Here is an 18,062-nt window from a genome sequence, read left to right as displayed (position 1 = left end):
TCAATAGGCAATCTAGTTAATTTAATTGGAGGGGAAAATACAATATTTACAAGATTTAAATTAGCCAAACATCCAATAACTCTCGTACAAAATCTGTATAGTAATAAACTGTTAAAAAGTTTGTCAAAGCATTACCTGACTGACTCAAACACTAGTGTATACCTACATTATTAAAAGGCACAAAAGATTCATCCATGAAAGTGTGCTGCATTACGTGCAGCTATATTTTGTCATTAAATCAGTCACTGGGGTTGCCAACCCTCCAGGATTGTCCTGGAGTTCCCAGGAATTAAAGATTAATCTTTAATTAAAGATTATGTCATGTGATGAAACCTCCAGGAATATGTCCCACCAAAATTGGCAGCCCTAGTCATGACCAGCATGAAAAAGTTACTAAATATGTATTTGATATTATAATTTAGCTCAATATACAAAGACACACAAGTCCCCCTTATGATTAGGAATCAATATGAAAATACAAACATTTAAATATGTCAAACTAGAATACAAAAGCTCTTTCAAAAAAGTTTAGCTCTGAGTTTTCCCAACATAAAGTATTCCTCACCACAGATCTTTCAGTAATCATTAGCAAACGTTCAGTCAATCACTGTCAAGCAGGGTAGGCACCGGGGCTTGTGTTTTGAGGGTAGGTCTACACTGCAATTAACCATCCACAGCTGGCCTGTGTCAACCTTGGAGGCCATTTGCTGCCTTAGAGATATAAATGAGCACAGGATGGGAGATACAGGGCCTGTGTTAGAGGCAAACAGCCACCTGGGCCAGCAGAGTTGGGGAAAGCACCAAAATAAATGTTTGAACTAAGCTACACTATGGTGGCAACGCTTCTGCCTCTGCAGAACCCACATTCCTATAAAATACAACGGATTACCTGGCCCACGTTTTAATTCTCATGAGATTTAGCACTCTCCAGGGTATGAAATGCCCCAGAGTGCACAGCCTGAGAGATCCTGTGAAAATTCAAAGCATACTCAAAGTTTTGGGAAAAGCAGTTAAGAACACAAGGTGGAGAGAGTTAAGGTTCTGTTTTTGAAGTACACTTTTTAAAAAAAAATCAAAAAGGTTTACAGATTAATTAGGCTCAAGATCTTTAAGATCTGTGGAAATACATACAAGCCACAACACAAGATTTGTTTTTTTTTAAACAGCAGTTGAGATCTTGCATGGCAGCTACATTACTCAGGATAACACATACAGCAACCTGCGCTTGCAAATTCAGTTTCTGATTTCGGCTGTGTTTCTTGTAAAAGATTCTCATTAAGTTTGTATTCAGCAATGATATCCTCTACGCGAGTTATGTAAAGTAAAGATAACAACACTCCAAGGAACTGTAAAATAAAACAGCAAATATAAATAGGAGACAAAGTTCCGCTTATCCAACACCTCTCACTCTAAATTGTTATATATAAAAATTGGGGCCTCAAGCCAGTGCAATCTTGGGGAAGGGAAAATCCACATTTGGGAGGAACGAAGGAAATATATTAATGACCATCTGATTTTAAAAAAAGACAATAGAGACTGTTTGAAACCGCTCTGGGGTATGGAATGTTAGAATAAGTCTTAGTGGAGACAGATTAGTGAGCAGAGTTCAGGTGAGGTGATTAGGGTCATGAAAAAATGCAAAATATGACATTGCTGTCACTAAATCAGTGGGGCTCTGTACAGGCACAAAGGTCCAGCCACATAAGTTTACAGAATACATAAACTTTAAATAAAACCATATTTTATTAACTATAAAATCAAATCCCATTTTGTTTACCGAAGCAATGAACCAAATATTCCCTTTAACGGACAATGTAATGTCCTAGCCTTACCTGGGGTAACAATATGCCAAGCATGACGCCAGCCATGATGCTGTAGTTGTCTAAGAACCAAATGAGTACTGCATTTGTGCATCCTCGGATATATATAATGTCTCGAACACTCAGAGGCTGTAAAATAATGAAATATACCTTCAAACAACAGTTTAATTAGAAGAGAATAGAGATGTATTTTTGGAATATAAAGGGACAAATTCTGCCTCATTCATATCCATGCGACCCCTCTGAATTTGGCACAGAGGGCTTATCACCAATAATAATAATAAATAATGCATTCTGAAGTTTTTCAAGTCTAAATAAGTGCTTTTTACATTCCATTTATACTTTGCTGAAAAAAATATACCTGATCCTAATTTTAGACCATATGGAATACAAAGGCATCTATCCAGCCTTTCAGCCCTACTTTTCAAGCTGCTGCTGCTGGAATACAAAAATACAAAACCATAGACAAAGTGCTATCCTGCCTTGCAATAGGCTCCAAGTAGGCTGGAGACAAAAGAATATAAGTCTCAATCCTACAATATTTTGAGCACTCTAGACCTGGACTGATAAGGCATTTGAGCCCATGAGTAGTCCCATTGAAATGAATGGAACTGCTCATGTGGTTAAAATCAAGCACATGTTTAAATGCTTTGCTGGATCAGGGCCAGACTGGAATGCTTAGCAGCTTGCAGGATAAAGCCCTCAGTCAATGAGCCTAAATGAAGGGAAAGATCATATTTAAAGGTGATTGCCAATCTAAAAAAATTGACAATTGAAATTGGCATTTTATGCTAAGTGCCTTATGAGAGAGGTATTTAGTCCAACAGTAATTCTTGTTCTACAAGCCTATGAAGTACAGACCTGTGGCAGATCAAGTTATTGGCTTCTGTTCAGTATGCACTCTACTGCTGTACTGTGGACCTGAGCATGCAGCCCTTTCTCACATGGCTAGTCCCAACAAAGCCCACAACACTGAAGTCAATGGACTACTCCCATAAGTGAGATCTACAGGACTGGGCCATATGTCACAACTACACTTAAAAAGCATTAAAAGCCTGCTCACAAAAAATACGGAACATCCTACTTCCTCTCCAGCGTTACATTATTTTGTGAAGTTTTCTATATTTTATACCAACTATTATGGGATATAAGATACTGTAAGAACTAAAAGTAAGCTTTACAAAGATGTGTTTTGATTTAGTGAGAAGCCTTGACTTTCCTAAAAAATAATTTCCTGGTTGTAGTCATGGCATTAGTATTACTGAAATAGTCTGTTGTATACTGAACATGCAGCATTAGATGTTGGTCTGTATTTCTCCTATTTGGAAAGGAATTTTTCATCTGAGTCAAACCAGCAAACCTAAAGGTGGAAGAAAGAGAGCATTTCTCAGGCAAGCCATATGTTTCCTCATGGATTACTCTAGATAAATCAGGTTACTCTTTGATTTCTTTATACTTCAAAAATTGGCAAAAAAAAGTTAAAATAATGTAAGCATTATATTAATAATTTACTTAACCTGAACAAAATCCAGAAAGAAGGAACATGAAACACTTTACAATTAAGAGACTTTACAATTAAATTACCTCTCTGTCAATCATTTTATATCCACACATAGTGTTCATAATGTCTGTCTGAAAAGAAAAAATAAATGTCAAAAATTGGAAAAAATAATCACAAAAGCAAATTTATTTTTACTTTTCACTTATCAGATTTATGTAAAAGCAACTTCAAAACTTGCAGTGAAGCCATAGCTGTGCCTACACAATCTCTTCTCCTCACAGGCCCTCCTTGTCCAGGTAGGATCATGTCTTGTGCATGGAGTCAGCATGGTTGGTTAGGCAGTTGCACACTAGGGTGAGCTGCTAGGTGTGCTTGCCACGGTGGGCAGTCAGGAAAAGACATTTAAAAATACAAGGGTATTTTAAAGAGGGGGTGGCTTCCGGTTTCTGTGACACCTGGCCAGTAGAATTTATGGTGACTAGAGCAGTCACTGTCACAAGGAATGGATTATTGTAAGACAGCTGTTGGAGGACAGTTAGGGTAGACACAAGTCACAAAGTGTCTACACTTGCACTTTGTCAGTCTCAGTAGGTTGACCATGGCTTCACGCCATACAAGGAGGTGGTTTTACTGCATCGCTGTAATGGGGCACTTACTTCGGCGGATACAAATTTGAGCATAGGACATACACAAATAGGTTGACAGAAAGTGACTTACGTTGACCTAACTTTGTAGTGTAGACCAGGATGAAGGAAAGTGTAGGCCCACTACTTAGCAGAGAAGGAGAGCTAATAATGGAAGACCCCAAGAAGGCTGAGGTGTTTTGTACCTGTTTTGCTTCAGTCTTCACTAAAAAGGTAAATTGTGACCAGATGCTTTACACAACTAATATTAACGATGAGGGGGAAGGAACAAAAGCCAGAATAGGGAAAGAACAAGTTAAAGAATATTTAGATAAGTTAGATACATTCAAGTTGGCAGGGCCTGGATCTGCACAGAAAGCAAACATTTAAATTTGACATGACAAATACAGTATAAAAGACAATCGGGTAGCCTTTTATCTAAGTTGGAGAACTACAAGTACCTGGGAACATGCAGAAAGATGTATGCAGCAAGTACAGATGTTAATGCCAAATTCCCTTATTTCAAAACTAATTTGGTCAGGATCAGGAAAACACGGAACTGCACAATGAACAAAGTTGAGGAACTATACAAGTACCTTATTTTTCTGTCTTGTACATAGACCTCACTTCCAAAGACTGAAACAAAGTGGGAAAGGCATTTCCACTATTTTTTTTTAATTGTGGACCATTTCCTTATCAAAGTTAGTGTTACACTTTGCGCCTTCAAAGTAAGAGCACTGGTTATAGAATGCTTGTGATGGGTATGGTAGATTTAGAAACTGTTCCAAACCACTAAACAAACCAGTACTTTTGGAAGGGTTCAGATGAAAAAAAAGAAAAGTTAGTTTCTGCCTGTCTCTCTGACAGCAAGCTGACATTCACTGCTTTTGGGCTCGCAGCAGAAAGAGCAGGGGTATTTTTGAGCTATTCAGACCAATTTTCCTGCTGTGTGTCATGCCATTTGAGGAAAGAAGAGGTTAGTTTCTCATTGTATGTATTCAGGTTTCTCACATCATTGGGAATGAACTACTAGTTAAGAGTGTGTGTGTACATACACGTGAATGCAACTTATGAGAATGCATATAATGCTAAAGGGAAAGCATGAACAGTCAAAAGAACTTAGGGCTGGTCTACACTGGGTGGGGGGATCGATCCAAGGTACGCAACTTTAGCGTAGCTGAAGTCGAAGTATCTTGGATCGAATTATCTGGGGTCCACAACGGCATGGGATCAACGGCCACGGCTCCCCCATCGACTGCGCTACCGCCGCTTGCTCTGGTGGAGTTTTGGAGTCAACGGTGAGCGCGTTCGGGGATCGATATATCGCGTCCTAACGAGACGCGATATATCGATCCCGATATGACGGGTAGTGAAGACGTACCCTTAGAGATGACATGCAAATTAGCAAGGATAAGAGAAGTATTTAGTATGCAACCAAATCAGAATTACTTTCCCCTTTTTAAGTTCCTCAGAGTCACAGATCACCAGCTCCCACTATATACTATATTGGCCCCCTAACAACTTTGGGGAGACTACACTTAGCATAAAAACCTAGCAACTATGAAAATCTGTTCCTTTTTGCTTAATTAACAGACATACTTTCCAAGATTCTTAACTGATGAAAAGTTATTCTTTAAGAGAATGAGTAATTTAGGATAGTTATTTTTCTGTGAATCACTGAGATTTAAAGGAAACCAGCTAAAATAATAAGATCAAATAGAGTATACATACCTTATTGCTAATACAACAAGTATAGGGCACTCCACAGGCTAATGGCCCTGGTGCAGAACACGCATGGTACTGATTCTGTGACCAGTCTTTAAAATCTTCCCCACCACAACACTTAAACTTAAAAAAGAAAAAAAAAATCTGTCTTAATAAAAATGTTTCTAATAATTGCAGAATCAATCAAATATAAAAATGAATTAATTTTAAGAAAGTTCAAATATCAGAGAGGAAAGAGGCAGCAGCTACTAAGGTATCTGCTTGTCATACCATTGACTCATTAGCAAAAGTTATAGGACAGCATGTCCCAAAATTGTAGTCAAAGTCACAAATAAAATATGCAGGATAAGGGAAAATCACATTTAAAATGCATTGGATCAGATTCAATGTTTCAAGAAAAATGCCCAAACATCATCTATAGAAGAATCCAGTAAAACCACAGGATTAGAGGCAAAATTAAAGAGGAAAAGCTGTCATCATGTCTGTAGAGCTGGTTAAATAGTATATTTTGCATAAAATTGTATCCACAGGAAAGTTTCTATCTGACTGACAAGGAGGGAAAAGCTAAATTGAAAGATCCAGTTTGTTGTTAATGTACATATGCCATGAATGGGTAGAGTTGAAGCTGGGGCTGTAATGGGACTATCAACTTTGCTTTGATTAGCAGGTGTGTGTATGTACATGGCATTGCCCCTGAAAACAGAAAGAATATTAAGACATCTAAAGAATCAGGCTCCTGAAGAGCAGGATCCAACTTCAATATGCTGTCTATTCAAAACGACTAGCAGCATTATGGATACATGTCATGTCCCGCCATCATTCACTTAGCCATTACTCTAAGTTTGACAGTAAAAGTAACTGATACTCGGTCCCAGCTTTATTTCTGACAGATGGTAGATATTGGTTTGGATCTCAATAACACAAAACTTATTTCTTTTTTAGTTCAATTTTGAGTTGGTCAATTTTGACCAGGTTCCTATAGAAAAAATAAAAATAAAAGAGTTTAAACACAAAAAAGGTATTTTATCTAAGGATGTTCTTGCAAATTATAAAAAACAGCAGAATGTTTTCGAAGTGATTTAATTAACAGAATAGGACTGTGATCCTGCAAACAAAACAAATATAGTTAATTTACAGTAGTCCAGTTAGTTAAAAAAGCCCCCCGCTACTGCTTTTTTCAAAATGAGGAAAAAGTGTGTTTATTTATCACTGGTACTTATAATCATTGTCCATATACATAACTATTTGTAGAACATGGAAACTCTTAAAAGGGTCTGAACTAAAATGACAAGATATCTTAAAGATGGTTTGCTTTTGAAAACTTTTTCCATGTTTACTTTGTTTTTGAAAGTACTGTGGTGTTTCCATAATGATGTTACAAAATTTGTGCACCATCTAGAGCCATTTAAGAAAAAGGTTTTAACACATCTATACATTGTATAGGCTCCCTATACACACATCTGACCACTTTCTGTTTCTTCTATAGTCTCAAAAGTATATGTCAGAATTCTTAAATAATCCAATAAACATTTGAACACAGTAGCTTTAATAAAGGCTATGAGTCAACCACATATGCTATTAAATACTGTTCAGCTGCACTCAACATCATTTCTGAATTTTAGTAACAGATAGACCTCCTTCAGTAAGCATTTCAAGAAGAAATTTGAAGAATTTGTTTAATCAAAATACTTCATAGCTTTTGTAAGTGAGGCCCAGTCCAATACCCATTACAGTGGATTTCAGAGGAAATCTGCGTTGTCTTCAGAAGGATTTGGATCATGCCCTTAGTCCCAGATTCACATTCAGAGGTGTAGGGGTTGCAGTTTGCACTCCTCACACCTGGGAGGGAAAGGGGGCTTTAAAAGCCAACTAGGACTCCATAGAATCCCTGCCAGCAGAAAGTCTACAAGAGATTTTCCAGCTCATACAAGGGAGTCTATTCCCCCTGTTAATGGGAGTTAGATTAACACACCAATGGAAGAATATTTATTATCAAGAGTGACATTCAAGGGTTTACCACGTTCCCTTCTAGCATTAGTTTTAATTAAATACTCCCAGAAAAACAAACCTGCTTTTGAACAAAATCCATTATGTTTTTGAAGTCCAGATCATCATAATAATTCCTAATTCCTCTTCGGATATTATCATTTAAAAAGTCAATTGTCTAGGAGACAAAAGCAAAATAAGATGCATCACTTACATATTCTACAACAATATTTAAAACTCAGCACTTATTGATAGGGTAACTAATGGGCATAAAACTAGCACAAACAGATATTCTGTCATAATAGATGTGGGTAGTAACTAAATTGGGCCCTGATCATGTAAAGACTTATTCACTTGCTTAATTTTAAGCAGATAAGTAGTCCCATTGACATCACTGATTAAAGTTTAAGCACATGCATATGTTTTTGGATCATCAGGGCCTTAGATGTCACTTTTTATGATAGTATAAATAATTAGCATTGCCTAGCTCTTACATAGCACTTTTTATCTATAGAACACAAAGCACTTTACGAAGGAGGCAAATATCATTATCCCCATTTTACAGATAAGGAAACCAAGGGCTGGTCCACACTAAGCTCCCAGTTCGAACTAAGATACGCAACTTCAGCTACGTGAATAATGTAGCTGAAGTCGAAGTATCTTAGTTCGAACTTAAAGGTTCTTACCGCGGGTCCACATGTGGCAGGCAGGCTCCCCCGTCGACTCCGCCTACTCCTCTCGCAGAGCAGGATTACTGGCGTCGACGGTGAGCACTTCCGGGATCAATTTATCACGTCTAGACAAGACGCGATAAATCGATCCCAGAAGATCGATTGCTTCCCGCCGAACCAGCGGGTAAGTATAGACGTACCCCAAGGGATGAAGAAATGAAGCAATTTGCCCAAGGTCACCCAGCAGGCTAGTGGCAAAGACAGGAAACAGCCCAGGTCATCTGAGACCAAGTCTAGTGCAACCTGACCCTTAACAAGTCAGTTCAGATTGTGGGATTGGGGAATGGTCCAGATCCCTGGCAGCTCAAGCGCAATGGCCTGCTAAAGGCAGCCCTCCAGGGTTAGAAGAGCTACAAATGGTAAATTCACAACCTATCTCATTTTTGGAATGCCCGCCAAGAACTTTTCCTCTCAGCTTACCCAGAACACCTAGTCGAGTTCTGGGAAAACACTTCATCCAGTTCTCTGGGATTCAAAAACTCAGTTCAACTCCAGCTACTCATTCGGATTACTTTATTAGGCATGTAACAACTCTATGCCCATCCTGGCCAAGCCCAGACACAGGGAGGTTAGGTACAGGATGGAAACATAATTACACATCATGTCACACACTACACAGTATATATACATTTTTTTCATGCTACTAATATCTATACTTCTTGAATCTAATTGGTTTGTACATCGTATAGATCATGTAAGGACAAATCACTTTGCAGATCATGTAAACCCCAATTGCTTATTTCCTCACCTTAATATTACAAGCTTATTAGTTCAGGGTGTTCCCGCTTATCGCAACCAGTCACCAGCACACAGTCTCTCACACCCTTGTTTACAGTGTAACCTTGCACTCAAATCAAGCTATATGCAAGTTTAGTCATGCCCAGCAAGACCTATGCCTACACTTAAAACTGACAGGATTAGCTGCATGGACCCAGGCACACTCCGTAAAGGGAGGCACAAGGTGGAACCAGGCTTCTTCCTGCTCTACCTTCCTTGCTGCTGCACATCCCAGCCTCTGTTGCCCTCCTTCCTTCGGGGTTATTCCTTGCATGAAGTACATGCTGTGGGGTCAACTGGGTTGGAAGAGATTTCATGGGTACATGTGGTAAAATTCATTTGTCTTTGATTTGCAAAATCACAACTTTGTCTGGTTTGCCCTGGCAGAATGGGTTAGATTCCCCTTCAGGTGATAAAATTAACAAAGAGGTGATTTGTGCTCTCAACCCCACACTGGTCAGGAGTTAGAATAATGCCTCTTACTAGTACATTGGGTATCAGTCCAACTCTCCTAAAGAAAAGGCCTGGAGATGCATGGAGGCCTAGGCACTTAGAAAATGTTGTTCACTCTCATAATTTTATCCAAGCCTTGCAATATTTGGTTGTTCTTCTTAAATCCCAAGCTAATGGAACCATGTGATTATGTAAGACTCTCAGCTTCCATGTTTTAAAAAGTTTCTAACTCTCAAGGTTGCGGAGAAAAGATTAAAAACATGAATCCTAAAGGCTGTAAAACCAGATGGGCAATAAGTGGATCTGGTTTTTATTTTAAAAAGACACATTTTATGAGGTCTGACTCACAATTTTTGTATGCTTGAGTTAGCAATACTGCTTATGTAAGGCCTGGTTGTTATGTAAGGCCTCATGAAGTGCTCTGCACAAGACTGTGGCCTTGATCAGGCTTTAGAACAGCTGCAGGACTTGGTAGGACTTGGAGTAACATGGGTTCACTTTGGGCCAGAATAGGTTAGGATGCTCTGTCTTTGAGCATTGGAAAGCTGTCTTCCCTCCTTTTCACTGCTGCCAGGAAAAGTGCCTTTAGAAAACACTTTAAGTTAAAGGTTTAGTACAGTTCCTGTCACTCATAAGGTTGCCAGGTGTCTGGTTTTAGACAGGACCACCTGGTCAAAAAGGGACACTGGCAGCTCCAGTCAGCACCACTGACTGGACCGTTAAAAGTCCGGTTGATGCGGGGCTGGCGGGCTCCCTACCCGGCTCCACACAGCTCCCGGGAAGCGGCTGGCATGTCCCTCCAGCTCTTAGGCGTAAGAGCAGCCACAGGGGTTCCATGCATTGCCCCCGCCCCACGCGCTGGCTCCCCCCGGCCAATGGGAGCTGTGGGGGCAGCGCCTGCGGGCAGGGGCAGTGCACAGAGCCTCCTGGCTGCACCTCCACCTAGGAGCCGGAGGGACATGCCAGCTACTTTCCGGGAGTCGCCGCCTGGAGCCCGCACCCTGAACCCCCTCCTGCACCCCAACCCTCTGCCCCAGCCCTGAGCCCCCTCCTGCACTCAAACTCCCTCCCAGAGCCCAGACCCCAGAGCCCCTCCCACACCCCAGCCCCCTGCCTCAGCCCGGAGCCCCCTCCTACACTCCAAATCCCTCATCCCCGGCCCCACCCCAGAGCCCGCACCCTTAGCCAGAGCCATCAGCCCCTCCCACACCCCAACACCCTGCCCCAGACCAGTGAAAATGAGCGAGTGAGTGAGGGTGGGGGAGAGTGAATGGGGGCGAGGCCTCAGGGAAGGGACAGGGCAGAGGGCGGGGCAAGGGTATTTGGTTTTCTGAGATTAGAAAGTTGGCAACCCTAGTTACTTGGCCAAAATATTTCAATTCCTGTCTCTATCCTCACTGCTCCCCTGCCATTCCCAATGATACAAAGCAGAATAATCTCTCATCAAACATACAAATAGTTTATGGTCTAACACGAAAATAAATAATTGTGCTAAAGATCATTAATGAAACAAAGAGCTTCAGTTTCGCTGGAATAGAAAGGAGAGGGAAGAAATGAATATTTGCATACTTTACAAACATGGCATTGAGCACATATAAAAGTCATCCAGAAAAGAAGCTGTAGATATAAGAAGCGATGTCTCCTGAGCTCAATGTACTGGGAACTACATAAATGAATCAAGAAGAGAGCCTAAGAGGTAAGAAAAAATGTCTAGAACTTTTCTCTTTTAAGCATCCAATACAGTCACAGCCTTCCTGAAATGGACAATCCTCAGAACCAGAACACCTCAATCTTCCTTACAAATAAAACTTCCATAATTAAGAAATGTATCAAGACTAGACTTCACTGGTCAGAAATAGGTACAGTAGTTTCCTTAGTATGTAGAGAATGCCCCACAATAAATAAAGTCTGTAGAAATAATAAAGTATCGTGTTCACTTCTTTGATTCTGTTAATATTATATTTCTTAAATCCCAATAAAACAAACATCTGCAGAAAACAATTGATTATATAAGAAATCTAATCGTCATCTTTTTGCCAATATCAAATACATCCTTTATCCAAGAGTCAAAATCCTGCAAGTGGGTGGACTCAACTGATGGGTCTTTTAATTTCTAGCTTTTGTACACTTATATAAGAGCATCCCAAAAGAAGAGAATAACACTGTAAAAGTCAAGAATATATCAATAAGAAAACCAAATTTGTCTTCACAATATGCAAAATTAAACAATGAAAAACTGAAAATTAAATAAATAGTTTAGCGTTTGAGTCTATAAACCTGTATTTCTTTATACCTAGTTGAAAACAATTGTGAGGGAGCACACATAAAGCAAGCTAAAGATTTATAATACATTTGTATACCAAGATCTGCATACATTAATCACATATTTAGTCTCTTATCTTCCCAATTCCTCTCCTCTCTCCAAGCCCTCAACTTCTTTCTTGACATTTTTGTTCAGTTCTGACACACAAGGAAGAAGCTAACTGAGGCCACAGTAGTTCTTTTCCTATAGCTCTGGTAGCTTAACATTAGTAGTAGTTTAACATTATAGCCAACACATATCTATGCAAGAAGATGGACTCATTTTCTTCAGCTGTCAGCTCCTCAGAGAAAGCCTTCATGAGAGCATCTTCCTTCAGACTTCAAGAAACAGAAACAGGGGATGTTCATTACAACCACAAGGTAGGCCCCATGAGCTTGTCAGGCTGGCTTGTTCCTCATCATGACTAAGGCTATGCCCACACTACAAATTTTGACTACAACATATCAGCATAAAGTAGCATATCACTCATGCACGTGCATACTTGGCTCCTTGGGTCAGAGCTGCACACATTCACCAGGATTGCTTGCATCGATGCACTGTGTGGTGCACCATGGGCAGGTAACCCAATGTGCAACTCACCACCATCCAGCGCACTGTTTTTTGGGAAGTTTTGGCAATGCATGTTTGGGCAGTAATGAATTGTGCAAGGGTGACTGGGAACAAGGGATCAACTTCCCAGCACGCAACTTTCTCCATCCCATAATTTCATCCATATCCCATATTTCTTGTGCCTTTTGTGCCACCTTCTGGCAACTGCATGTAGTGTGGTAGCTCTCTTTCTCATGCGGCAACTGCCTCCTTCTGCAGCATAGCCCACCCATCTGGGCCAGATCAATCCTAGGGCTTTCCCCTGCTGGAGTAGTCCAAACAAAACAAAGGGAAATTAATAAAACTTGGAGTCCATATGAGAGGAAGAGGGGAATGCTTCCCTCTCAGGCTGTCTCTGTAGCAGGTCCTCCCTTCCCTCAGGGAGGGACCCTTTGGCAGATGTCCTGGGGAAAGATTCTGCCTTTCCTTCCACTCTCTTCTGCTGGGGTTGCAGATCTGGTCTCTTCCCTGCTCTGCCACCAAATGAGCTGCTCCCCTGCCTTTTAACTCCTCTACCAATTGGTGCATTTCCTACAGGTGTGAAGGGGCAGGGCTGGCTGAATCCAGAGCAGTTCTTAACCCCTTGTTGCCCAGTGTGGGGTTTGTATACCCCATCACATGCCCCTAAAGTTTTAAACAAAACATGCTTATTGACACTTCTGCTTCAGAGTGCTTGTGCACAGCACCACTCACAACACCAGCCATTGTGAGTATGGCCCACCAGGGGTGAGGGAAATGAGGAGGAAATTGCTTGATTGCATGAGACTATGAGTATAAAGCAATGGCACTGAAAACTGCCACCATTTTCACAGGCAGTGGTCATTTTAACTGATATCTCCCTCCTGAGGGTAACAAAAGCACAGAGAGCACAGCTGCTGCCAGCGTTCCGCATGGGCCCGTATGCCACTACCCTGTTTACTGCAATGGTGCGTGCCAAAGCTATTGCCGACTGGTGTGGGAAAGCATCCTACCACAGAGGAAGAAATAAGGCTGCCATTCACAGAAACCTTCAGGAGAGAATTGCAGAGTACCTCGATGAAAGTTTCAGCAATATCTCTCAGGAGGATTCAAGGGAAATTCCTGGGAACACACACACAAAGTGCTCTGTATGGCCCCCACCACATAACTCTATAGGGGGGATGAAAAGCAGATAACAACACTATCTTTGTTTGTTGTACCAGTGCTTCTTCCAATATCAGTAAATTAATGAAAAGTCAATAGCTGTGATCTGCTAAGTTGAGGGCATCATCAGTACATCATTGAAAGGAGTCATACATTTACACACATACTCCAATTTCCTTCCCCTTGACCTAGGCTCAACTTCCATGACTGACTGGATTGCAAGTGGAATCTCAAAAAGGTCCTGGCTCATGGCATAGTTGAACCCCCTGGTTGCATGTCCCCCATCCTCCTCCTCCTCATCATCATCATCCTTGCTGTTCACAGGTATCCACAGTGGTCTGCAGGGTTGTTGTGAGGTCTCCACCAAGTATGGCATGCAACTCACTGTATAAAGGGCAGGTCTGTGGCTCAGCATCAGTTTGACTGTTGGCCTCCCTGGCCTGCTGGTATGCCTGCTGCAGGTACTTCACTTTCACATGGCACTGTTGCTGGTCCTCCATGCAATCTGCTTGCAGATATATACATTTCTGTGGCTGGTCCATACCTGTGCCTGCACAGCCTCTTCTCCCCACAGTCCCAGGAGGCATAGGTGCTGATTCCGTTGGTGCTCAGGGGCTGGAGCACCCATGGAAAAAAATTGGCAGCTCCCCGCCCGCCCCCCCCCCCGCTCCAGCTTACCTCTGCCTCCTCCCCAAGCACACCGCCACGTCCTGCTTCTCCCCCCTCCCTGGGCTTGCGCCGCGAAACAGCTGATTCGCGGGGCAGGGAGGGAGGGGGGAGGAGGGGGAACGCAGCGCGCTGGGGGAAGAAGCGAGGCCGGGGCAGGGATTTGGGGAAGGGATCCAATAGGGGCAGGGAGGGGGCGGAGTTAGGGCGGGGACTTTGGGGATGGGGTTGGAATGGGGGCGAGGCCAGGAGCGGGGAAAGGGTGGAGTTGGGCGCAGGGTGGGTGCAGGCCCCTACTGGCGCCAGAGAAACTTGGCGCCTATGCCAGGAGGTCCAATATCTCCAGTCTACTCCAGGCCAGAGTATGTCTGGAATGTGTAGCTGGCATGGACAGCTGGGCACTTGCACACAACAATGTAGAGCCAACATGTGTGCTTGCCGAGATGAACAATCAGGAAAAGGCATTTCAAAAATTTGTAGGGTTTTACGGGTGGAGAGGTCTTCTGGTCTCCAGGTCCTTTGGGCAGTGACCAGAGCAGTCAGTGTTGGGCATTGTGGGACAGCTGCTGGAGGACAGTTAGGGTCAACATAAGGAACACAGCATCTACACACATGCTGTATTGACCCCAGTATATCGAACAAGACTCAGTGCTGCTTGGGGAGGTGGTGTTACTGTATCGCCATAACAGGTGCTTAGATCAGAGGGAGACAAATTTAAGTGTAGACACATGCACAATTAGATCAATGCAAGACAGCTTATGTCAATCTACCTGTGTAATATAGACCGTGCCTTAGTCCCCAAAGGATGGTCCAGTGGTCATCTCACCTCTTTCATTCTGGGAATCTCATTTTCCCTTCTGAAGCCCTCATCTATTTCTCCTCTAGTTAACTGTAATTGCTCATCCCTTGACTAGAAAGGCGAATGAGAGGGCTCATTTGACATCTGTAAAAGACTGCAGATATTTGCTAAGGGAGGGAGCGAATAAAGATTCTCCATCTTGGTTATATTTGATAATGTTTCAGAAGGTAGAGATCCAGCTGGTGTATCTTATTGGCTGAGAATTGCGTGCAAGAGACATTGTGCTGCTGTCCTAATGAATTCATTTCTGCTGCACAATAGGAAATAATAAAACAACCTTCCACAGGCAAATAGAAGTAGGAAGAGAAGATAAGAAGATGCTTTTCTAGAAGAGATGTATATCTTATATATATACACACCACCAAATTTTCATATTTCCACGTGCATGATAGTTTTCTTTCTTGATTGAACCAATATTCTGCCTAACTAGATACCAGCAGGGATGATATTTATGCTTAGTCAAATTCTCAATTTTGGCTATCCCATGGGAAACTTAGAGCTAATGAAGTGTGGTGCAGTTTCATGCTGCCATCTAGAGCAGTGGTCCCCAACTTTTTTCGTCTGGCGGGTGCCAGACGATGAGCCACGGAGGACCGTGGTGGCGGACGAGCATCCGCCAAAATGCCGCCGACAAGCGGTAATGTCAATAGGCGTCGCTGCCAAAATGCCGCTGTGAAGCAGCAACGTCAATAGGCGTCACCGCCGAAATGCCGCCGACAAGCAGCAGCATCCAGAGGTGGCCGCCAGACAAGCAGCCACCGAAATGCCACTGAGAAGCAGCAATGTTAAGAAGCGCTACCGCCGAAATGCCGCCGAATTTCGGTGGCATTCTGGCAGCGACGCCCCTTGATGACGCTGCTTCATGGCGGCATTTCGGCGGCGACGCCTCTTGACATTGCCGCTTCACAGCAGCATTTTGGTAGCTGCTTGTCCGGCGACCACGGTCCTCGGCAGCTAATCGTCCAGCACCCGCCCCACAGGAAAGGTTGGGGACCACTGCCCTATAGAATACACAATGGCCCCATAAAAATGAAATTGCTATAACGATTTCAAACATCACTTACACACTAGAATAATGGGGACAGGCTGTACATAATAGCTGCATGAAAAATAAATACATAACTGATACTTTCTCTGTTATGAAAGATAAAGGATGGTAAACAGATGCCATTATAAGATATTTCTTACAGTAAGTATGACTCAAAGAAAAGCAACGTAACTTTTCAGCTTTCAGAGGGAAGTGGCTTATGCAAAACATCAGCATTTAAATTCAGTGCATCACTGAATACAATAGGATGTTTAAAATCATTTCCTTATCCATAAACCATTAACACCAAACCTTCCACCAACCCTAAAAGAGGATAGTACAGCCCCCAGATCTCTTCAGTTATTAATCTCTCTGCTGAGTCAGTCAACTAAGCCAACAGAAATAAAGTTGTGAGGGGAGAGTTAGAGGAATAACCATTTGGACCCTTTTCTTTATGAAAATCAATAGCAACCCTTCCCCCACTCAAAAAACAGCAATTTCAGATATTTTATTTACCATGAACCAAATCTTCTACTTACTATAATGTCCACTCATTTTGATTCTAATACAGTGTAAACACATTTGCTGGGTTCCATTCTGATATCTAGTTTCTCACTTTAAGTGGAATTTAGAAGAATAATTTGCACAATGTTAAGTATATGTTACTGTCGCTGTTAAATATAACTTTTAAAAGTGAAGATAACCCATCTTTTGATATTACAATTCAATTTCAGAACTTCACTGTAGCATCAAGTGGAAAAAGCAGTGCTGGGGAAAGGGAAAGCTTGTTTCAATATAACAGTGAGAAATAAAATGGCAAGATTCATCATTTAAAAATGATGTGTTTAAAGCTATCCATAAGAACACTTTCTGTACAAGAGATAGATGTAGGAACTGGGGGGTGGCCCTTTGTTTTTTGCTCCTTTGTTCTTTTTGAATGTTCTTACTGATTTTGCCAATATAAAAATAGAAAAAATAAAAATAAATGTGTATAGGTTTCTGCTACTTAATCTGGCATGTACATTTATGTCCTAAAACTTTAACAGAAAAGAATAATCTATTACCTATCTGCCAAAAACACACACACATAGATTAAACAGTCCATTTTTTAATTTAATCAATACACAAAGTGTTTGGTTGATCTAGTCTGTCAGAGCAAAGTCGTTTGGTTATTGAAAGAAAGATACTCTGACCCAGTAACAGAACTGAGATAATGTAAGCACTACTGTACTAATATACACGAGTAAGGTGAAAACAAAATGCAAAACAGATTGTTCACCCAAAAGTGCCCAAGTCTCCCTAGGCAGCTGAAATTTTCAGAAAGCAGCAAAGGGTGGGACATGGGAGATAAAATGAAGAAAAGCATTTCACAACACAGAAAGCTTTTGCAAACCAGTTCTGCACGTATTGCAGATCCTTACTAATGAGCCATACACATAACCTTTTCCTTTATTCTTCGGTCTCAAAATAAGTTGCACAAGTCATGACAATTCCTTTTTTCCTACTAATTTGAAAAAAACTTTAAAACCAGTACCTTTCTTTAGTCCCTCACCTTTTAGTGTTCAGATGACAATTTGAATACTTTTACCCTCTAAACAGTGTAGCCACACATTTGCATATTGTCATAATATTACTAAGGAGTAAATATGTAAACTAATTTTGCTTACCTGATTTCTGAAGATTAGTGCCACAACTCCACCAACCAGTTCAATGAAGAGACAAATACCAAGGATGTACATAAACTGCAAAATGTAATTGCAAAAAAATATCCTAAATAAGCTTAGGATCAAATTTCCTCAGTTATTCTTTCAATTATTCTGCTTTAAATCAGGAATTTTTAACCTCCAACATACTGAACAAT

The 18,062-nt window shown here is 41.4% G+C and overlaps 1 protein-coding gene across 1 annotated transcript in view; it reads right to left on the bottom strand.

Annotated features, from left to right (window-relative positions):
• TSPAN15 (tetraspanin 15) overlaps positions 1-18,062 on the bottom strand; it is a 33,503-nt gene continuing 15,441 nt past the window's right edge. The window contains exons 3-8 of the mRNA XM_054035462.1: positions 17,869-17,943; positions 7,738-7,833; positions 5,676-5,792; positions 3,405-3,452; positions 1,833-1,949; positions 1-1,346 (exon numbers count right to left, since the gene is read on the bottom strand). Of these exons, the coding sequence (XP_053891437.1) occupies positions 1,194-1,346; positions 1,833-1,949; positions 3,405-3,452; positions 5,676-5,792; positions 7,738-7,833; positions 17,869-17,943 (606 nt within the window). The 3' untranslated portion in view covers positions 1-1,193. The remainder of the gene's footprint in view (positions 1,347-1,832; positions 1,950-3,404; positions 3,453-5,675; positions 5,793-7,737; positions 7,834-17,868; positions 17,944-18,062) is intronic.

The sequence above is a fragment of the Malaclemys terrapin genome, chromosome 7 (genome assembly GCF_027887155.1).
Source record: "Malaclemys terrapin pileata isolate rMalTer1 chromosome 7, rMalTer1.hap1, whole genome shotgun sequence".
Lineage (NCBI taxonomy): Eukaryota > Metazoa > Chordata > Testudines > Emydidae > Malaclemys > Malaclemys terrapin.
The sequence above is the reverse complement of the archived record's forward strand: the minus strand, read 5'-3'. Positions and strand labels throughout refer to the sequence as shown.